This window comes from Dromiciops gliroides, chromosome 3 (assembly GCF_019393635.1).
Source record: "Dromiciops gliroides isolate mDroGli1 chromosome 3, mDroGli1.pri, whole genome shotgun sequence".
NCBI lineage: Eukaryota > Metazoa > Chordata > Mammalia > Microbiotheria > Microbiotheriidae > Dromiciops > Dromiciops gliroides.
Window position 1 is genome coordinate 283331665 of NC_057863.1, and position 23964 is coordinate 283355628.

General features: G+C 34.4%; 1 protein-coding gene across 1 annotated transcript in view; it reads left to right on the forward strand.

Moving 5' to 3' along the window:
* The window catches only part of CFAP47 (cilia and flagella associated protein 47), an 849402-nt gene that overhangs the window by 467845 nt on the left and 357593 nt on the right, over positions 1 to 23964 (forward strand). The window contains 1 exon segment of the mRNA XM_043993472.1: positions 23028 to 23132. Coding sequence (XP_043849407.1) covers positions 23028 to 23132 — 105 coding nt within the window.

Below are 23964 nucleotides of genomic sequence, written 5' to 3' on the forward strand. Positions count from 1 at the left end.
ATTGGGCAACATATTTCATTGGTCCTTTGATTATGTGGTTTATCATTACTTTGACAGAGTTGTTGCTGCTATTGCATTGTTTTATTTTATTGTTGAGCTTATATAAATTATCCTCCACTAGCTGCATCTAAACATGAAGAAGAGAAACAAAACAGACCAAAACTCAAAGCCCATTTCTCAGGACAATAGGGCCTAAGGGGAAGGTGGCTCTTCCCCAACCCCACTCTTCTCCTTCCTTACTCCTCTATATGGTACTGATACTACAGAGACAGAGAGATACAGAGATCGAGAGAAAGAGAGACAGAGAGACAGACAGACAGACACAGAGACAGAGATAGAGACAGAGACAAACAGAGACACAGAGAGATACAGAGACAGAGACAAAAACAGAGATAGACAGACAGAGACAGAGACAGATAGAAAGAGAGAGGAGGGCTGACTAGCTGGTAGTTTTAAAGATGTAGGCAGTTTCTGCTATACAACTAATGGAAAGAAACTGCTCCCACCCATGTGGAATGTTTTCTCTTAGAAGAACGTTGCTGGCATCTCCCATATGGGTGCCTCTATTTATGTGATATGGACATGTACTAAAATTCAGTTACATTGTATTTACTCTTCTCTCCAGCCCAAGCTACTCGTTTAGGACATTGTACCAAGGATAGCTTTATATTTCTTTTTTTTTTTAATTTTGTAAATTATTTACTCATTTTAAACTTAAATAAAAATGAGAAAAGATAAAGAACATTACATATATGCAGCAGAGCATAAGGGGATTCAATATAAATCCATTTTCATTTCAAGAAAACCTATATATTAAATACTATACAATGTTTTCAAAGATACCCAGCTTTGCTTCCTTGTAGGTTTTCTTTTATTCTCTGCTGTGTACTTTTTACTTTATTTTTCCCTCTGTCCCTGCTCCCCACAAAGGCGATTACAATTCAACATGGTTATATATACATATACATAGATAGCTATAAACATACACATACACATACACATATTTACTCATCCACATATATGTAAGACAGGACTATGCATATTTAGGCTTATCGTCTCTTTGCCTGGAGGGTCATAGTGTCTTCTTTCATAGGTCAAAGTCTTCCCATGTTTTTCTAAATCAACCAGCTCATGATTTCCTATATCAAGAAGTATCCCAACACAATCACATCTTATCTGAGAGATTGTCCATGAAAAGATTTCTTTCCCCCAATTTTCTGTATTCCTTGTATTCTTGGCTACATTGGTTTTACATATACAAGGAATTCTTAATTTAAAATAATAAAACTCATTCATTTTACACTTTAATAATCCTCTTGCTTTATAATATATTTTAAGGTCTGATGCTGCTGAATCTCCTTCATTTACATCTTTTCCCTCTGGTTTGTTGGAAATTCTTGACCTTTTTTTTTCCCCCAAAAATGAACGTTATTATTATTTTTCTAAGATTTTTTTTTTAGTAATTTAATTGGGATGGCAATAAATAAATAGATTAGTTAGGTAAAATTGTCATTTTAAAATTATATCAACTTTACCTACCCATGAACAATAAATATCACCACAATTAATTAAATGTAACTTTTTTGCGTGAAAAACATATTTTATGTTTATATAGTTCCTGCGCCTGTTTGGCAGGTATGCTCTCAGGAATTTTATACTGTCTGGTCATTTTAAATGGTCTCAAACAATATATATATATATATATATATATATATATATATATATATTTGGTGGGGGAAATGGGAGTTAAGTGACTTGCCCAGGGTCACACAGCTAGTAAGTGTCAAGTATCTGAGGCCGGATTTGAACTCAATTACTCCTGAATCCAGAGCCCATGCTTTATTCACTATGCCACCTAGCTGCCCAGTCTCAAACAATATTGAATAATATTGGTAACATATAATGTAGTTTCTCTATTTTTCTCCTTTTAATAGATCTATTTTAGCTTTAATCAATATCAGTTCTTTCCTTGGAGGTGGATTGTATGCTTTATCAATAGTCCTTTGGGATTGGATCATTGTATTGATGAGAATAGTTAAATAATTCACAGTTCTTCATTTAACAATATTGCAGTCACTGAGCACAATGTTCTCCTGGTTCTAGTCACATATATAAATTCATATAAGTCTTTCCAGGTTTTTCTGAAATCATCCTGCTTATTTCTTATAGCACAATAATATACCACAGCTTGTTTATCATTCCTTTGCTTTCCAATTCTTGGCCTCCACTAAAAGAGCTGCTTTAAATATTTTTGTACAAACAAGTCTTTTTCTCTTTTTTGGGATGTCTGTGGAATATAAACCCAGCAATGATATTGTTGAATAAAAGGGTATACACAGTTTTGTAGTCCTTTGGACATAGTTCCAAATTGCTCTCCAGAATAGTTGGATCAATTCACAGCTCCATCAACAGTCCATTCATGTCCTAGTTTCACACATTCTCTCCAACATTTATCATTTTCCTTTTTTGTTATATTTGCCACTCTGGTAGGTGTGAGGTGGTATCACAGACTTGTTTTAATTTGAATTTCTCTGATCAATAGTGATTTAGAGCATTTTTTCTTATGACTAGAATAGCTTTGAATTGCCTCTTCATAGCCTTTGACCATTTACCAATTGGGGAATGACTTTTGTTTTCATAAATTTGACTCAGTTCTCTATATAATTGAGAAATGAGGCCTTTATCAGAGATACTTCTTGCATTTTTCCCCAGTTTTCTTCTTTCCTTAAAATTTTGTTGCATTGGTATTGTTTGTGCAAAAGCTTACTAATTTTATATAATCAAAATTATCTACTTTACAATTGTAATGCTCTGTATATCTTCTTTGGTCCTAAATTCTTCCCCTGTCCATAAAGCTGAAAGATAAAATATTCCCTGCTCTATTAATTTCCTTATGGTATTACCCTTTATATGCAAAACATGCACCCATTTTGACCTTATTTTAGTATACAGTGTGAGATTTTGGTCTATACTTAGATTCTGACATACTGTTTTCCAGTTTTCCCAGCAGTTTTTGTCAAATAATGAGTTTTTGTTCCAAAAGCTTGGATCTTTGAGTTTATCATGTACTAGATTACTATAGTAATTTACTTTAGCATAATTTGTACCTATCCTATTCTACTGATTCACCTCTCTATTTCTTAGTACCAGATTTTTTGATAATTACCACCTTATAATACAGTTTGAGATCTGGTACTGTTAGACCAAACCTTTTTTTCAAAATACTGAAATAATGACGACAATTATTAGAGTACTGATAACTTTTCACATATAAGAGGCAACAATTTTGGTCTTATTGAGTTCTTTATGATTGGTCTTTTTTTTTTTTTTTTTTTTTGCAGAGCAATGAGGGTTAAGTGACTTGCTCAGGGTCACACAGCTAGTAAGTGTCAAGTGTCTGAGGCTGGATTTGAACTTAGGTATTCCTGAATCTAGGGTCGGTGCTTTATCCACTGTGCCATCTAGCTGCCCCGTATGATTGGTCTTTAATGTTTACCTTATATTTCCCCTGGATCTTATAAGCTGAATTTTCCATTAAGTTAAATTTAGAGTTCTGTTGCACTTTTGGTTAGGGTAGTTGGATATGCTTCATTTTGATCTGGGTTAGCTGGGCTTTTGTGCTTACCCCCCTTGTTTGTTTTCTCCCTTTGGACTTTTGAGGTCCAGGGCACTGGACTTTGGAGACCTTGGGCCTGAGCCATCCCCTGCTCTGATCAGAGTTCTATAACACCAGTGCCAAATGCTACCACTCCCTCATCTACTCCAAGGTCTCTGCTGTGGTTTCTCTTTGGATGCTTACTTTGAAGCTTTCTCAGGACATCCCTCTCATTGCACTGACTCTAGATAATAAAAGACTTGGATCCCACAGATATTTCTGGTCATGATGGGATTCTGAATAAATCTCTTAACATGTCTGTCTTAATTTCTCCAATTGTAAAATGGGGATAATAGTATCACCTCTCTCCCATGGTGGGTCTTTGGATAAAATGATATATTTTTAAAGTGCTTTAGCATAGTGCCTGGCACATAATAGGCACTTAATAAAAGTGTTTCCCTTTCTCCTTCATTCCCTCTCCTTCTTTCCTTCCCTCCCTCCTTCCTTCCTTTGTTCTATGCATTTTCTTCCTTGATAATCTCATTCCATTCTTGTAGCTTCTAATGTTGCCTAAAACTCAAATTGTTCAAACTAATAATCTCCTTCAAATTATTTCCTCTTCCTGATTTCCCCATCTCATTTAATGGTAGCAGTATTTTTTTCTATTAACCCAGTCTTAAAAACCTCTATATCATCTTTGATTCAACTCACTTTCAGTTTCCATATCATATTAGTAATGGAGTCTTGTGATTCTCTGTGAAAAATTCATTTATATTTGTCACTAGTATAGCCTTGTAGGCATCTTCCATTTTTTTTTTTCATGTTTGGTCAGTACTACTGAGTCATGTGGCATTTACAAGTCGCCATTCTCCATCTTTTAATGTCTTGCCCACTTGTTCTTCATCATTTATGCCTTCAATCCAAGTTACATCAACCAAACCCTATTCATGATCTGCTGAACATTGCTGGAAGAAGTCACCTAACAATAATGGATTTTTTCTGAATTTGTGGTATATAACCATAGCTAGGCTTTATTGCTTCAAGACAATAATGTTATTTGTTTGGATTTGATCATCTCAGTGTCAATGACAGTTGCTCTAAACCTTCACCTTTCTCCTTATACCTGCAACTCTAATTTTGTCTTGTCAGATCACCTTCCTTTCTAATTTATTGGGAAAACAGAGTTTCCTCATTTCCTATGTTGAATACTATAATATATTCACTCATTTTCTTGGCTTGTCTTCTTGTTACTATTAAGCTCTCAGATTGTGACTTTGATCCCATCCTTTTGGGACCTTTTTGATAGCTTGTGCTCTGTTATCTTTCTTTTATATTCATTCTTTTCTTATGTATTTATTTCTTCCCTTTAAAAACTTTAAAATTACCCAAAGGCCCATATTGGTTATCAACTGATATCAATTAGCCATTCAGGCTTAGTTTTGAGAAATGGCTATTTGCTAAGATGGTATAGTAAGAACAGTTGGCACAAATACCCCTCTACCCTATAATAACAGGGGCCTGTTCTGCCTTCTCTAAAATATAGAAATCAAGAGAAAGTAGACCCAAGCTTAAAGAACATCTAACAAAGAAGTTAACTTAGAGCTCCCCCAAATCATTTCTTTCCCCATCTTTGAGCCCTTGTGAAGTTCTGAGGTATGGCAGAGCTTTCTGTAGATGCCCTTGTAGAACCCTGAGGCTACTTTTCCTTATTGTTTTTAGTTTGTCAAAAGCTCCCTATGCAAACATTGCCACTAACACTTATGGTTTTGGGGATACTATGAGAACATCAGTGAGAAATCCAAGTTTTTTGTACCTTTCATTGATTTAAAGGTTTTCCTCTGGTCAGTAGATGGGAGAGACAGAAGCTTATCTCCCCTCAGCCTCATATGATTCTATTTCAGGGACTTGAGTGCACTGCTTTCTCTTCTAGGATGATCTGCCTTTTTTTTTTTTTTTTTTTTGGTGAGGCAATTAGGGTTAAGTGACTTGCCCAGGGTCACACAGCTAGTAAGTTGGCAAGTGTCTAAGGTCAGACTTGAACTCAGGTCCTCTTGACTCCAGGGCCAGTGCTCTATCCACTGCACCACCTAGCTGCCCCTATGATCTGCCTTTCTAATGTTGAGTTCCTGAACTATGTTTCTCTTTTATCCAAACCCTAAAGGACTAAGCTTCCTCAAAAAATCACAATACACTTTCGATGCAATGATTAATAATTTAATTATTACATTTTGTTTAATGACTTAAATAACTGCTTATAATAGAGGTGTTCTCTCCTGATAAAAGGATCAGCATTTTATTAGTTAAATTGAGTGGGGTGATTTATTGATTAGCTCAATACTCACTCTTTTTTTTTTTTTTAGTGAGGCAATTGGGGCTAAGTGACTTGCCCAGGATCACACAGCTATTAAGTGTTAAGTGTCTGAGGCCGGATTTGAACTCAGGTACTCCTGACTCCAGGGCCAGTGCTCTATCCACTGTGCCACCTAGCTGCCCCAATACTCACTCTTAAAGTATGTTTTTAATCTGATGAGTTTTTTTTAATCCAAAGCTTCAAACCAACAAATGTATATATTAAATTATATAAAATAAAATGCCAAAGTATGCCTAAATATTTCTCTCTCTCTCCCCAGAGATTTATATATCTTTGTATTTTCCTTTAAATAATTTAATTAAAGGAGAATTTAGAATATGTCTAGATTTGTTGGTTTTGTGTTTCCCTGAGGCTATGCTTGAAGCTTTCCAAAGACTTTCAATAAAAATGAAGAGGAAAAATCATGCTGCCCAGCCCTTTGACTTGTATTTGATTTCAAACTCCCACTTTTTTTTCAAAGTATCTGAACCTGAGAGCAAAATAGTTTGTCTAAAGAACTGTTACATTTTACCAGGAACATTTTTTCTTGTTCTTTATCAATGGACTAAGCATTTGAGGAATCAGCTTCTTGAGAATAAATAACCCAGAAATATAATCTCTATATTTGCTAAAATAAAATCTTATTGAATAGATGAAATAGCTAAACTTATTATTCTTAGAGTATTATCTCTTTTGAACTCTTATCAGACCAGTAAACATTAAACACTTCCTTGATGTTATTACACTATATCTTAAAGAAGACAATTATTATTATGTAGGTATATTTGAATATTTTACAGTGTTCTACAAATTTTCAGATTGGTTCGAGCAATTAAAACATCAAAATGTTTTTTTTTTCTTTCTGGGATTGGGATGGGAAGCGGCTCAGTTACTCTTGTCTTGAATTGGAGTATTGTAAACATAATGCAAAATGTAATAGATTTGATTTGCCCCTTTAAATGACTAGCTCTAAGAGACAAGTTTTCTACTTTGAATTTCTATTATGAGTTTTTGATTTGAAGAATTTTCTTTAGTCTCTGGATATAAAAATTTTACTCTAAAATTCGTGATTCAGAAATTAATTTAACTTGATAGTGATTTATATGTTCCACAAATAACAATGACAATAAAATACATAAAAGGAATAATTTAATTTGAGAAAATAAGATAAGAGATAACTGACAAAATATTGGCCCAAATAACTTCTTTAGTTATGTTTTCTCTCAGTCTAAAGTGTCTCTTGTTCTATAATATAATCATTGCTATAGTTGTATTAATTTGTTATATTTTTCTTTTACAAAAAATACTTCATTTTTAATTTCATTACATGCATAACACTGATTTTTGTAATATTTTGAGAAAACTATTTTATTAAATTAATTTTATTTCATTTTTCAGTGATAAAAATATGAAACTCTTTAAAAGGGAGAAAAAGGAAAATCAACTGATTAAGTTCTCTCATAAATACTATTTCTAATTATCTGAAGTAAAGCCTGAAAATGAAAAAAAATATCATTCATATGTAATCAATAGGATTTGACACTTTTTAATAAATTTAATGTAGGGGAAAATACATTGAATCTTAGAGTCAGGTCTGAGTTAGTGATTTAATAGATGCTTGATATTTGTGACCATGGGCTTTTCATTGAAAATAGTGAAAATTTAATACTCTATTAAAAGGGGGAGCAAATATTTCAGAATAGAAGTAATCAAAAGAAAGGGGAGAGTAAAAATGAGTAAGCAAGAGGGGATATAAAGAATAGTGCAAGGTCCTACAGGGAACAGGAAGAAATGTATTAATTGTGTGGGGAGACGTGTTGAAGAAAAATTATTATTGATAATTCAGAGGGACTTTACTCCATTTTTCTCTGAGACTGTAGAAAAGTAGGAAATAATGCAAGAATGTAAAAAAGGTTTTGAGGAATGGAAAACGGGATGAGATATCTCAAGGCTGCTAGTCTCAATCTTCTTGGTAAAGTAGGAAGCACATTTGTATCTTCTGAAAGAGATGGAGGTAGTAGTAGAGTTGAGGGCTCAGGGAAAAAGGGGAAGGTTTGAAATGTCTTCCCTTGGCTTCCATGACACTGTTCTCTCATGGTGGTAATACTATCTCTCTGATGGTTTGTTATATTTTGTTGGGTCCTCTTCATCTTCCTAGTCTCAAAGTGTTCCTTGGAGAGACAAAGAAATGTTGGCACAATGGATATCATCAGAAACCCAAAGGCAACTTGCAACATTTTTTTCCATATTATATGTGATCACCATATATTACATTTCTAATAATAAGTATATGTAAACAAAACACCATAAATATATTTGCAAATTATGGGCCAACACTGGTTACTGAGAAGGAATAGGTGGAGAAATATTACAGAGAGCTTGGAAAGAACCTCTGAATTAAATTAGCATAAACTGTATTAATGATAAAGGAAAATATGGGGAAAAAGTGAGAATCAGAACTATATGGGAATGTATGGCTCAGTGAAAAGGATTCATAGAGGAATAAAACCTTGTAAATTACACAGTAACTTAATGTATCCATATGTGAAGATTTTGTTAAACATATTTTTTAGGCTCTACTTGGTTATAAGATCTTTTGAAAAAGTATGAAACAAAAAATAGAGTTTTATAAAGCAGAGAGTATCAGTGGAGATTAAAATAAGAAAGCTTGATAATAGCCAACCAAATAAAGACATCCCAAGGACATTTAAGGGTGAAAATGTTAGGAATGCAAACAAGAAAAGAGGGAATGACTTGAAATAATCTATTTAACAAACTTTTCTGTAAGGATAGTAGAACCAAATATATTTAATTCAATACCATAGACTCAGGTGTGCTTATAGAAGATGAAGAAATGGCATTAAAGAAAACAGGTTGAACAAAGTAGTAGAATTGGAACAAGTTTCTGTAGAGAAGCTTCATGTTGGAGGTGACAGACATGGAAATAAATTCAAGCTTTTATATTACTTAAAGATTTGACCAGGAACACACCAACACCTAACAATGTACATGCATACTCTCCCATCTATAAAATATCTTTATGAGTAATACACAAATTCAGGGCATTCTTTATTAGGATAATAAGGAACAAGTAGGTTTTCACAAGTAATAGTCAATAGTGGATTTTTACCATTTTATAATACTGAAAGATGTAAAGAATAGAAGATACCTTTATGTTTATTATTTATTAATCAAGAGGTGAGATCCTTGTTTAGTAGAACAAAGCATCTTGTGGACTCTTTTTCTATAATTTATGCCTTAGATGCTTGTCAAAAATAATAAAGGATTCTTGGAAGATATAACAGAAATAAGCATTTTTAAGCACCATGTGGTAATAAACATCAAACAAGACATAAAACAAGGAGACATATGCTCACCAAAATTCATCACTGTGAAAGATAAAATCCAGTGAAAAGCCCAGGTCAAAGAGGTTATCCCTGTGACTAATGGCATCTTTCAGATATTCTTGTTGTGGATGACACAGGGAAGGTGTCTTTCACAGTTGATAGTCATTACTATTTCCCTAATGATCTGGTTTTCTTCACTTTGCTTCAGTTCATGTAGGTTTTTGCAGGATTTAAAAAAAAACTATTCTCCTCATCATTTCTTATAGCATAATAGTATTCTATCACAATCATATACCAGAACTTCCCCCTGTATATTTTTCTTTCTTGCCCCTTCACTTTTTTTAGATCATCTGAACATAATCAATTCTTTTTTATAGACTCCTAAATACCCCCATATTGCTGAAGTTTTTAGAAGTTATATGTATCATCTTTCCACATAGGAATTTAATGGTTTAACCTTATTGAGTCCCCTTATGATTTTTCCTTCATGTTTACCTTTTTATGCTACTCTTGAGTCTTATGTTTGAATTTCAAATTTTCTATTTGGGTCTGGTATTTTAATCAGGAATGCATAAAGTCCTCTATTTTATTAAATGTCCATTTTATATCTCCTTCCCCCAATAGTTATACTCAGTTTTCCTGGCAAGGTTATTCTTTTTTTTTCCTTTCTTTTTTTGGTGAGGCAATTGGGGTTAAGTGACTTGACCAGCGTCACACAGCTAGTAAGTGTTAAGTGTCTGAAGCCGGATTTGAACTCAGCTCATCCTGACTCCAGGGCCGGTGCTCTATCCACTGTGCCACTTACCTGCCCCAAGGGTAGGTTATTCTTAATTATAATCCTTTGTTTTCTGGAATGTCATCCTCCAAGGTCTCCTGTTTTGATGGAGAAGTTGTTCACAGTGGCTCCATGATATTTGAATTGTGTTTGTGTTTTTAGCTATTTGCAATATTTTCTTTTTAACATGAGAGCTCTAAAATTTAGCTGTAATATTCCTGAGAGATTTCAGTATGAGATCTCTTTCAGGAAATAATCAGTATATTCTTTTTTTTGTTTGTTTGTTTTGTTTTGGCGAGGCATTTGGGGTTAAGTGACTTGCCCAGGGTCACACAGCTAGTAAGTGTTAAGTGTCTGAGGCCAGATTTGAACTCAGGTCCTCCTGAGTCCAAAGCCAGTGCTCTATCAACTGTGCCACCTAGCTGCCCCAGTATATTCTTTCAATTTCTATTTTACCCACTGCATCTAAGATATTAGAGGTATTTTTTTCTTTAAAATTTCTTGAAATATTTTATCTAATATATATTTTTTTGATCATGGCTTTAAGGTGGTCTAATAATTCTTAAATTGTCTCTCCTTGATTTATTTTCTAAGCTAGTTGTTATTCTGATGAAATAGTTCAAATTTTCTTCCATTTTTTTCATTCTTTTGACTTTGTTTTATTGGTTCTTGATATCTCATGGGGTCCTTAGCTTCTACTTGACTTCTTCAGTGTTCTATTTTGCCTTGTTTTCCATTTGTTTAAGTATGCTTTTTAAGGAGTTATGTTCAATAGTGAAGTTTTGTACCTCTTTTCCATTTGGCCAATTCTGTTTTTTAATTGTTATTTTCTTCAATATTTTTCTCCTTCTTTTATCCAGCTATTAATTGACTTTTAATAATTATCTTTTCTTCCTCTCATTTTCTTTTTGTGGGGCAATGAGGGTTAAGTGACTTGCCCAGGGTCACAAAGCTAGTGTCAAGTGTCTGAGGCCGGATTTGAATTTGGGTCCTCTTGAATCCAGAGCCAGTGCTTTATCCACTGTGCCACCTAACTGCCCCCTCTTTCTCTCATTTTTAAACATATTTTTCCCCCTTCAACTCTTATTTGATTTCTGAAGTCACTTTTTAGATATTCCAGGAGTTCTTGGGTCCAATTCATATAGTTTTTCCCCCCTTTGATGCTTTTCTTGGAGTTATTTTGACTTCATTTTTTCCTTTTGAGTTGCTATCTTGACCTTCCCTATTACCATAATATCTTTTTTATTGCCAAATTATTTGTTGCTGTGGTTTTCCTTCCATTTTTTTACCAGCCTACATCTTGACTTTTAAATTACATTAAACTTGGCCTCAGTTCCTGGTGTGGAGAAGAAGGGACACTGTCCCAAGTTTTAGACCTTTTTACACTGCTGTTTTAGATAGTTCTGGGGATTTGGATGTTTTCCGTGTTTCCAAGGTGGTGTGATCTGGGAAAAGGTGTGGTCACAGCTCTCTTGGACTGCTCTCTGGTCCTTCCCCATGTGTCAAGATAATGGAATGTGGTAGATGATGAGATTTAGCAGATGCTCAGGTGCCCACCTGGAGATTGATCTAAACTGATTGAATTGGGGATAAGGCGACTGACTGCAGACTGGCTTACTAGATTGTAAGCACATCTGGCTGGTACTTAAGAAAGTACTTAAGAAGATATTGTTCTCAGGAGCTAAAAACTTTGAACTTTACATGGAGACCACCTTCGGGTCCAGTGAACCAATGAATTTGAATGACACTAGCCAATCAGCTTGAAGAACCTCCCATTTCTGGGAAGGGAACATGATGGAGGAAGCAGACACTGGCGAGGGAGTCCTTCCTCTTTTGGTGCGAGAGATCAACATGGTGACAGAGGACTTCAGAAGTGGGAGGTTTTGGAAGGTTAGGATCGCCAGGTTATAGGAAATCTGTTCTCAATCTTACTCTTTCTTTTACTATCTTTCAATAAACTCTTAAAAAACCTAAACTCATTTATCAGTGATTTTATTCAGTTTCCCCCCAAAACTGGGAGGACAGATTAGAACCCACATTTAGAATTTTAAATCACACAACCAGGAAAGGCCCCTGATCCCTTACAACCATAAGCAATATTGCTCCTCAGGTACTGTGCTCCCTTTGGATTGCAAGCAATACTGTTCCTCAGAGTCCCTAATTCCTCATGACTGAAAGTAATACTGATCTTCATGGTCCCTGTTCCTTCTTGACTAAGCATGTTCCTCTCTGAACTTGAATTGTGACCTAGAAGTGAATACAGACAATAGAGTTGCCAAATAGCTTCCAGTACTATGGCTAGTGCTATTACAGGAATACACTGTTATCTCTTTTTGATCACTTGCAAGATCTGGAATGAGAGCTCCTGAAGCTTCTGCTGTTTCTGTTTCTGTCTAACCACTAATGTTGCATTTCATGCGGCCTCTGTGCCTATATCACAAATCTCTCCTTCCAATCTTTTAAATTGCCTTGGGATGGAAGAATATCTTATCTTGACCCTTTGTTGGCTCTGCTACCCTAGATTTCAATTTGAGGCATTTAAAAAAAGTCGTTTGTAAGGGAATGTTGGGAGAATTTCACTGAATGTTTTCTCTACTCTGTGGTACTGGATCCATTCCCAGAAAACTACAATTCTAATTATTAATTAATTTTTTACCCCACAAATTTTTGTGCCTCTTTTTCCACTTGGCCAGTTTTGTTCATTAGGTTCAATTCTTTTATTGTGTCTCTTTTTCCTATTATGCAAATTCTTCTTTTAAAAGTCTTGCTTTCTTCATTATTTTTTGTGACTCTTTTACCAAGCTGTTAAATCTCTTTTCATAAATTTCTTGTGTCACTTTCATCCCCCCACCCAAGCCAATTTTTCTTTACCACTCATCTCTTTAACTCTTCCAGGAATCCTTGTTGGGCTTCTGTTAGTCAGCATTTTCATTTGAGGCTTTGCTTGTAGATTTTTTCACCTTTTTCTCTTCTGTGTTTGTTTCTCAGTAAATCCTGCTACTGTAGTATCTTTTTATGGTCACGTTCTTTTTTATGTTTTCTCATTTTTCCAGCCCATTTCATGACTTTGAACTTTATGTTAAAGTTGGGATCTGCTCACTTGGAGGTATGGAAACACTTTCCCAAGTTTTCAGTTTTTCTATGCTTCTGATTTCAGAGCTAGTTCTGGGGGTCTGTAAGTTTTTGGTGCTTGCAAGGAGGTGTGATCTGGGAAGAGGTCTGGTCACTGCTTTCCTGGTCTGTGAACTGGTCTTTACCAAAGGAGTGCCCCTGTTCCTCTGTAACTGGAAGTACTAGTGCTCCTCTCCACCATGGTTATTATCATCCTGAACTGCTTATGGGAAGTTGCAGATGGTGCCTGCTCTCATTGTCAGCTCAGGATCACCTGTAATTTTTTTCTGATCACTTGTCCAACCCCATTGCTATCTCTCATCTGAGAACTCCTGAAGCTGCTCTTAATATTAGTATCACAGCTGCCTTCAAGGCCCATAGCTTGTGCTGCTGCTACTGCTAATCTCTAGGTCAGTCCTCATTCCAGTGTCATAGAACTCTTCTGTCAACCTCCCAAATTGTCTTGGGCTGGACACCTGTCCCATTCTGACCTTTTTTGTCTTTGCCACTCAAGAAATCAATTTGAGGAATTTGTTTTTATTTTTAAAAGTTGTTTGTAGGGGAATGTTGCAAAAATTCAGCCGGGTTGCTGCTTCTGGTCTTTTATCTTGCCCATGTCTTCTATAATTTTCTTCCAAAGGGTACTACTGCCAAAGAAAGTTGCCTAATTGCAAATCTGACCATTTTACTCCCAGACTCAATAGGGTAAAATATAAACTGATTAGTTTTTAAAGCCTTTCATAAAGTGTCCCAACCTATATTTCCCCCCCTCATTGGAAATTACTCCCCTTCCAATATTCTGTGATGACCATCCAAACTGGTTTTCCAACATTCCACCTTCTATCTTGATGCCTTACTCTGGACATCCCACATACCTAGAATGGGATCCACCTCATATATTCCCTCTATTCCTTTCATATTTGGTAGAAATAACATATTCTGCACAAGTCTTTTTTTTTCATCCTTACAATTGATAGCTTCCTTACCAAACTAGCTTGTCTTTGATTACTTTCTTTTTGTATATAATTCTTTTATTTATATTGCACATTTAGTTCATAAGTGCTCATGTCCCCTCCCTCTTTTGAATTGCAAGTACAGAGTATCTGTTCATTTCAAGTAAAAACTGTTCTGTTTTTTGTATTTGTATCTCTAGTGCTGAACAAAGTGCCTGGCAAACAGTAGGCCCTTTATAAATCTCAATAAATTTATTGGTAGAACTGAGATTGAATTGCAGACAAGTGCAGAGAGAACAGATTTTAAAAATAAAGTAAATTCCCTTTGTCATGCATAAGAGGAGAAAGTCTAGGGTTACTCTGGGGGAGTCTTTTGGATAATTCCATTTTATAAACTCTATTCCTCTTGGCATTAAATTTGCTTATGTAAGTATGCCAGTAAGCCTGACAGAACAGTCCAACTACAGAATTTACAAACAGAGCAGACCACTACAAGGCTTTATCCAGGTGGTTGGGCTTGGCTTGGTGACAAGAAATATAAATCATATTAAAAACAAATGCCAGAATCCCTTTATGGTTGCCTAGTCTTATTGAAACCCCAACTCATTCATTCTACTAAAATCCCAGAGGTATACTTAGAGAAATCAGGGGAACTATATTACCTGGCTGCTGAGAGACTCTCATGAACATCTCCATGTCCTAAGACCTTTCACTTTAATTATTTATCTTTTCTTGAATTTAAACTGTACCATCTGGAAGTAAAAATGCTATGTCTGGCTACTTATCTCAGTATCCCCATGTAGAAACAGTCCATAGGACTTCAACCGCTTTCTGGTCTTACTTTACAGACAGTTCCTTCTGTTACTTGATATTATATATCTGCCCATCAGTAAGCTATTTTTTTATTTCATAGTGATACCAGGATTAAGAAATGAGACTCCTGTAGCTAGGCTTTCTGATGGAGAGCTCAAAAATCGTAATGCACATTTGCCATTTTGTTTCTCTTCTCAGTTCATTGCTGAAGCTATAGCTAGGTAATAGGTCTATTTCAACTATTCTTTTATATCTTCATGCTCTGACTCTTCAATACACAGGTCATTGGGCAGCTGGCTCTCTGCCCTGAATTGCGCGCGCGCGCACACACACACACACACACACACACACACACACACACACACACACACACATAGTATAGATATGTATGTATCCCACCATAAAATGATACCATAGAATTTTTAACATATATGTGTGTATATGGGAAATCTTATGGCATCATTTTATGGTGGAATTTGTAAGCATGCAATAGAAATTTTGTTTGCTGGTCCACTGAAACTTTTACATTGGCCTTAGTAGACCCACCCTCTTTATAGATAGGGAATGGTTGAAACAATTTGAGTGGAGAAGTAGGCATGGTTCCTTAATTACTGCTAGGCCAAGTTTCTGAGTAATAAATTTCTTTCAAGATCTTAAACCTCCTTAGAGGAATGAAAGCCATGTAGTACTTCTTCCACAGTGCATTGTTCATCAAGAAATACTATATATCTGATTACATAGTCTCATGCAACCTTAAGCAGATAGGTCATTTGTTATTAGTGTGTTATTTATGTACTTTTGATAGCCTTCAAAGGACTGGAAGTCTATGAGCACTAATTTTATAAGTTTGTGATTGCTTATGCTCTACAGATTACCTGGTATAAGTCTTATACTTGTTATATAAACCCCTGATGAATATAAAAGCCCTCTGCTTAAATATTTGGGGAGCTCAGTGATTGGAGTCAAAACATATAACCTTTTGTCTAAAATAAACTCCCTTTGGCCATAGAGGAGGATATCCATAGACATTAGAGGTCATTATATTGCTTGGCATAAAATGGACTAATTATACTATGTTATGCATATATTGTAACAGACTTTCCCATTTTAACCTATGCACATATTATATTCTTTCTAGGTATTGTTTGTGATGAATAGCTGCTACTCTTGTAGTATCTTATAAAGATATTAGCTATGGTTCAAATATTTCTTTCTAGGCCAGGAGTTCTTAACTTAATATTTGTCACTGCCTTCTTTGGTAGTATGGCAAAATCTATATTCACCTTCTTAGAAAAATGTGCTTTTTAATTAATAAAAGAATTACCAAGGAAACCAATCATATTTAAATAAAGTTGTTAATCTGTCTTTATAGTTCATGAACCTCAGATTAATTGTTCTAAGACAATAGAATTTCCTGAGAATAATAGAAATTTTCTATTGGGATCCATTCAGATTTTCATTTTAATGTATTTCAGTGCTTGGCCAGAAACTTATGGTAATGTGGCTATATTTGGGGCTAGCAGGGTATCGTTTTTTGCCATATTCAATAGTTTTGCAACATTTAACTATTATCTTTTCCTTTACTACAAAAGGATTAAGTCTCTTCAATTTAGTGTCTTGAGGGGTGGGATTGATCATTTCCCATATAATCCTCTAGCCCTTTCTGTCCATTTAGATTTCTAACAGACTTGCAGTGATGTACTGCCTTGGGAAACATATGTTGCTTGAATATCATATATAGTATTTAAAACTATTTGCTTGTCACTTGCATATATGCAAATTTATAGTGATATTTTCTTTTTAAAGTATATGTACTGTCTTACCAAGTAGACTTTTAATTTCATGAAGCAGAGACACCTTCTAGTAAACTTGGTATCCCCTTCATCCAATATATTTGTTGATAATCCTAATAAGTTCACTGCTTAGGACTACTTTATGCTTATACTTTATGACAAAAAACAACTCATTGAACATGAATAGCTGAAACCATAACAGTGAGATCTCTATATTAGATTACCACTACACAGAATTGGTTGGTAAACAGATAGAGATATGCTTTGAAGTCTATACTCAATGATTTCCTTTGTATTTAACCATATCAAATGAAATTCCTTTTAAAAAATATTGTGTATACATACATACATACATACAAACTCACAAACAATGGTGTGCTATAGTAACAAGTTACAATTGTTTTATTATTTCAAAATATATTTGGTATATTTTGGGTTTTGCTAAAATGCAATAGTTTAGACGTTTTAGGTGGACTTATGTAACTGGATCTTATTTAACTTGATGGGGGTATTCCCACCAATAATGCAGATCACAATCCATGTCTATATTATACAATTTTCATTCGTGTGTTACCGTGAATTTGACATAGCAGCTAATGCAATCTGCCAGAGGTTTTCTTAACTTTTTCTTATCATTCCATGCATAACAATAGAGTATATTCCATCTATACTTTCTCCTGGAAGTTTCCTTCAATTCCTTCAAAATTGTTCAAGTACCAGTATCTAAATAAAATCTTCCTAGATACCCAAAGCTATTGGTGTTTTCCCTACTCCAAGCTTCCTTTATGTATTCTGTATACATATTTTTTTTACATATGTATCTAGACAAGCATTGTGATATAGTGAGTAGAAAGAAGGATTGGAGCCAGGAAGACCTAGATTCATGTCCTACTCTTGGTATTAATTTTGATCTTTATACTAATAGATTGATAGTCTTACACACTGCTGATTTGGAAATCACTACCACTTTGGTCACCAGGCATTTTGGTTTTTTTTATCTCTATATTTTTTCACTTTAGATGGTCAATTTCACTTTGTCTAATATTGCTAGTTTGACACTGATCTCCTGAAATGCTCTGTGTCTCTGTCTACATATGTCTCTTTGTCTCTCTGTCTCTCCTCCCTTCCTTTCTATTAATCTATATACCTATCTGTCTCTCTTCCTTGCCCCTCTACCCTTTCCTTTTTCTCTTTTCATGGACATAGAAATATCCCAGTAAGAGAACTCCTTCTTCCAATAAAGATCAGTATTTTTATTCTGTAAATTAAAGTGTTAGTTACTAGGGGTTGTGGGTGATTTGCCTAGAGTCACACAGGTAGTATGTGTCAGAGTTAGGATTTGAACCCAGGACTTCCTTGACTCCATAGGCAGCTCTTATTGCATAATGCCATGCTCCTTTTCTATATCTCTCTTTGCTTACATTATTCATACTATAGACTTTTATACATGCATGTGAATTACTATCCCTTTATGTGAAGACTTTCCTGATCCTACCAAATGTTAGGGCTCTCTCTTGTCCCAAATTATTTTGCATTTACTTATAGTTGTACATGTTATGTATACCCAGTAGAATTTAAGCTTACTGAGGGGAAGGACTGTTCTTTAGTTGTTTTTCACAGGAAAATGTCAAGTACATAGCAGTTATGTAAGAAATATTTGTTGAATGGGATTCAAAGTTTTTCTCATACCTTTTTCTTTTGACTTTTAATGTTATCAGAGATGATATTTCAAATTTCTACTAGAGTTTTGTTCTTTAGTTTATTCAAAAATCTTTTTGATATTTCCAGTGTCACTAGGCTTCCTTCAAACTATATTGACACTTTGACAAATTATGAATATAGCAAATGTTCTTTCAAAGGTAAGTATAGCTGATTTGGCTATTTACCTTTTACATATCAGATATAACTCACAGTGTAGCAAATTGGTTACAGTATCTCATGTCAGTTGGTCCTGTTCAATGTGTTCACACCTTCTTCAGGAATATTTAAACTCTTTTCTACATTTTGAGAGATAATTCTGGCTTTCTACCTTTTGAATTAATTCCTTTGATTACTCTAAGCAAGAGGGAAATGAAAATGGAGAACTCAGAAAAACGTCATGTCCACTATAAGAAAGAAAAGGAAAACATTCTGCAAACTTTTTGTTGTTCAGTTGTTTTTATTTGTGTCTAACTTTCTGTGGCCCCATTCCCACTCTTTTTTGGCAAAGATCCTGAAGTGTTTTGCCATTTCCTTCTCCAGTTTATTTTACAAATGAGGAAATTGAGGCAAACAGGGTTGAGTGACTTGAACAGGGTACACAGCTAGTAATTGTCTGAGACCAGATTTGAACTCAGGAAAAGGAGTCTTCCTGATTCTAGGCTCAGAACTCTGCACTATGGTACCACCCAGCTGCCAGCACACTTACTAGCTCAAATTATATTGTAAGTAGAAAGCTATGTCTTGTGGCTAATATCTTTTTACTTTTAGTGATCCAGCATTTTGAGTTTGAAATAAATATTATTTCTTTGGTGGAAATTCCATTCAAAATTGAATACTTTGAGTTTATTTTCATGCTTATTTCAAAATTCAAATTAATTAGTCCCTTTGAAATAGTTGATCCCTGCTAAAAGTAATTTTCTACTCCACCTTTGTATTCCCAAATATCCTATGACAATTATCTGATGGGAGGGAACGTTAGGTTTGGAATCAGGTAACCTGGGTTTGAATTCTGACAAATACATTTCCTAGCTGCATGATCTTAGACAAGTCACTTTAAGTTCTCTGAGCCTCATTTTCCCCTTCTACAACAAAGGGAAGCAATAATATACACATACCTCAGAGGGTTGTTGTGAAAGCCAAATGAGACAATGTATGTGCATCACTTGGCAAGTACTTTAAAGTACATTATAAATGTTTGCTATTATTGTTGTTTTTAGTATTGCTCTCATTCCTCTCATCTTATATTCATTGGAGTTCATATAGAAAAAATGAGCAAAACGTCACTATCCTAATTTTGTTCTTTTAATATTTGGTGGACTAGTGGGAAGGTGGATAAAATGATTTCTTTATTAGTTGAATAAAAATTTTGGAATATAAAGTCAAACTGTGTAAACTCACTGAATACATCTTTAGTTCATCTCCAATGGCAGAAGGATGACAGGAATAACATGTACTTCATTCTATCCCTACAGAGTTTTGATTTCTTCTATTACATTTTAAAATTTAAAGACCTTTTCATTCCATAGAGGTTGGATCTTATTGGCATTTTGTATGTTGACATATTTTTAAAACATTATTCATAAATCTTTATGGGTCAATGACCTGTCTGGGTGACTGGCTTGTCATAGTTTTGTGTGTGATGATGTTTCAGTTTGAGTACAGTTTATTTAATGAATTCTTAAGAACATTTTGGAATTTGTATTTAAGGATTTGTCATTTGCTGCTTTACAAAAGGTAACAAGTTTCTCATGTATAATTTAGTCAGTTGATTGTATCTTCCTTACAATTGGGTTGGTACTAACTTTTTTTGATCGGTGTGATATACAATGATGTACTGCACAATTTCTATAAATCCTTTTCAAAATGCACATTGATCAATAATGCCAAACTTCTTAAGGATAACATTTCTATCTTTTGCGGCTTAAATGATGTCATCTTGATTTACTATTATAAATCCTCTTATTTCTATAAAGAAATCCTAATGATTCATGTGTTGTTATATTGTCATGTAATGTTATGTTCATTGCATGTTATAGATATTTTTTCAACATGGACAAGTCCTTTAGCATACTTACTGTTATTGAATGCAACATATCTATAAATACTGATATAAATATCTTAGAAGAATATAAGCTGGACATGGTAGCACATACTTGTAAATAAATACCTCTTATTAGGGAGGCTGGATCTCCTAAGTTCTCAAGTGCTAAGTTGCAATATATTGTACTAATTGATTGCCTGCACAGTTTGGAATCATGATAATAAATTCCTGAGAGTGGAGACCCACAAGGGGAGAGGAGGGGCAAACCAGCCCAGTTTGGAGACAAAACAGTTCCAAGATCCCATGCTAATCAGTTGTAACATCAGGTCCATTAATGGTCATTGCATTTCTAGACTTGAAGTGCCAGGGAATTCAGTCTCCAAAAAAAAAAGAAAAAAAAAGTAAATAGATAAACAGTGAGTGTGGAACTGAGTTGTATGATTATCCAATGATCAAATAAAGCAATAGACATATCAGTGCTATTGGGTAGCTTTTTTCAATAATTATAATCTAAGAATGCCCATTTTTCTTCAAAAAAATTTTCAGACATCAAGTTTTTTTATCCATTTTTTGTTATCCATTTCATTATTAGGTAGAATTTCTAGAATATGTATTAAGTAAAGATTTTTAATGAACTCAATTTCTTCAATTCCCTCCTTAGCTTTGAATAAATCCTGAATTTTAGTTCTTATTTCATCTAACCTAGGATTTGGGTAGAAATTACTTCTTAAGCCTGACATTTATTGGTCTGCAGTTTGTTTGCCTTGGAGCTGAGAGTACCTTTAATAAAAAAACCAAACCAAACCAAAACAAAAAACAATTTAAAGCCTTTGCCTCTAACTGATAAGGTCTCTTTCCAGTTTTGTTGTGACATAGTCCTAAAGGATAAATAAAATTTTTATACCTTTAGTATATTTCATGCACTCTCTTCCTCACTATAGTGGTCAGTTCCAGCCATTGCTAATGAAGCATTTCCTGTGGTACCAGAAGACAAAGGAACACATCTAATTTTATTGTCTTTTGTGTGAATCTGATCATCACAACTGCTTATACATAGAACCAGACTAAGGCCTATGTCATACCATGTACGTTTTACTCTAAGAAGTAGTTATATCATATTAAGAGGTTTCTAACCCAATCATTAGTTTCTCCAAAGATCAAATTGCCAGCATATCGAGGTTGATGCTAGGCCATAGCTATCATATTAGTCTCAGGACTCTCATAATCCTTACTGTAAGTGATTCTACTTATCATTTCCCCACTTTGCCATTGCATTCACCACTTTATAGTTTATATATAACATATCTATACTAGATATAGATTATCAGTTAAGTTTTAAAGAAAATTAGCAAAATGGCATTTTTGACATGGTAAAAGTTAGTAACTGATGGAGCTATGTTATTAGGACACTAGTCTCTCTTCTTAACAAATTTTCATATTGTTTTTTTTCAGGATTCTTTTCTGTTTCATGAATGAAACTTTCCACTCCAGTAAAACAAATAACACCCCCACACCCCCCCAAAAAACAACATTGGTAATTCTCTCAATTCAGGGCATTTCCATTTTACCTACAATCACACCTATTATCTCAGTATGTCTTTACCCTCAGATATCTTCCTAGGCGGAACAGTCTCCTTGGATATATATTTTTCACTCTTATGCAGTCAATGCTGAAATTATCCTCTTGAATTTATTTGTCAGCTGAAAACACAGAAAAAAACCCATCAATCATAAACCTAAATCAATCTTGATAGCAGTCTTTCAATTGTGCCAATGAAATATTGAGTGTGACCAAAATAGATTAGAAGTTAAATCGAGCTTATTCCAAGATAGGTTGGCTAAACAACATGGCTACAGGCAGATAGTCCTTATAACAAAATTTACTTTTGTTCAAAGTACTATTTTAGAGCTTAGGATGCTATCAGCACTAGTTATAGAGATAGCTTTATTTTCTTTTCCACTTCATAAGTGTTGGTTGAAATATAAAAGATGGATTAAAGCACTTTTATTAAAACATACATACTGCAAAAATGTTGACTTTTTGCCACTCGAATTTTTGTGTCACAAGATTTACAGAGATAATTGAATATATGTAATAATTTTTAAAGAAAATTCATGACTGCAAATATTAGTTTCTCATGGTAAAGCAACATGCATATTGAAAAATATCCAGGTTTTTGAAAGATCAATATAAATGCATGAAAAATCACTTCAGAAAGAAAATAAATTAGAACTATCTTATGTGGCCATTCTTCTAAATTCTAATTTATTTGCAGCCCTTATCGTTTTTCCTTAATTATTTCAAGTGAGTTATTAAAAGAATTATCCATTTAAATAAGGAATTTGAACTTCTTTTCTTAAACTTAACCCTCCAAAAAAGTCTCCTGTCCTGTAATTAGTTTAATTTCATTAGGTGATACCTAAAATTCATTTTTGCCTTCATATTTATTAATTTCAATCTAAGGTGACATTAATACATAAGACTGGCACCCCATTGTATAAAACTAATGCCCTGGTTAATCTAACATCTGGTATCTATTTGTTTTAGGTGCAGTTTCATTTGTTGCTGAAGACCCAATACAGACTGATTCAAACGAGATGAATAGTGAACAGTCCCTTCATAAATGGTTATTGGAGGCATCAGAAAGTCTGGGTATGGCCAATGTTGATATGTTTATTATTATGGATTATGTTATCATTAGTTTTCATAAGACGCAGCTTTTAGTCACATTAAATAGAATGTTCATTTTTTATTTGGTAACTAACATCTCCCTGAATAATGCATACCCAAATAGTTTTACCCAGAATTTTTTTTATCCTCTCAAAATTGTATATTTTTGTTTCTATTTTCTTCTATGATGTCATTAAATAGTCAACATTGTAATAATTTACACTAAAGTTAGCCTGCTATCAAGCATATAATAAAGCACTAAACATAGTTTTCTGCTCTTTGTTGTAATGCTGATTAGTGGGTTGTATTTTTATTTAAAGAAAGCAAAATGCTGGTGTTACCACAACTATGGAAATAAATTTAAAAGATATTTTGGGTGTCCGGGGGCAGCTAGGTGGCACAGTGGATAAAGCACTGGCCCTGGATTCAGGAGTACCTGAGTTCAAATCCGGCCTCAGACACTTGACACTTACTAGCTGTGTGACCCTGGCAAGTCACTTAACCCCCATTGCCCCGCAACCCCCCCCCCAAAAAAAAAAAACCCAGAACAAAACAAAATATATTATGGGTTCACTCCACCCATGCCAACAATGATACTTCCATTTAATACTCCTTGATTAAATTGTTTTGGTTGAATGTTGCTAAATAGCTTTCCTATTCTTCTTAGATCTTCCCATTGTTACAGAATTGGAAGGTTATTTTTTGATTGGCTAACAATGTGATATCTCTTTCAGAGCACTGAAGTGATCTTCACTACTTACCTTCCTTTACCAGCAGCATGTTCACAGAGTACAGACATAAGGCTGATTATATA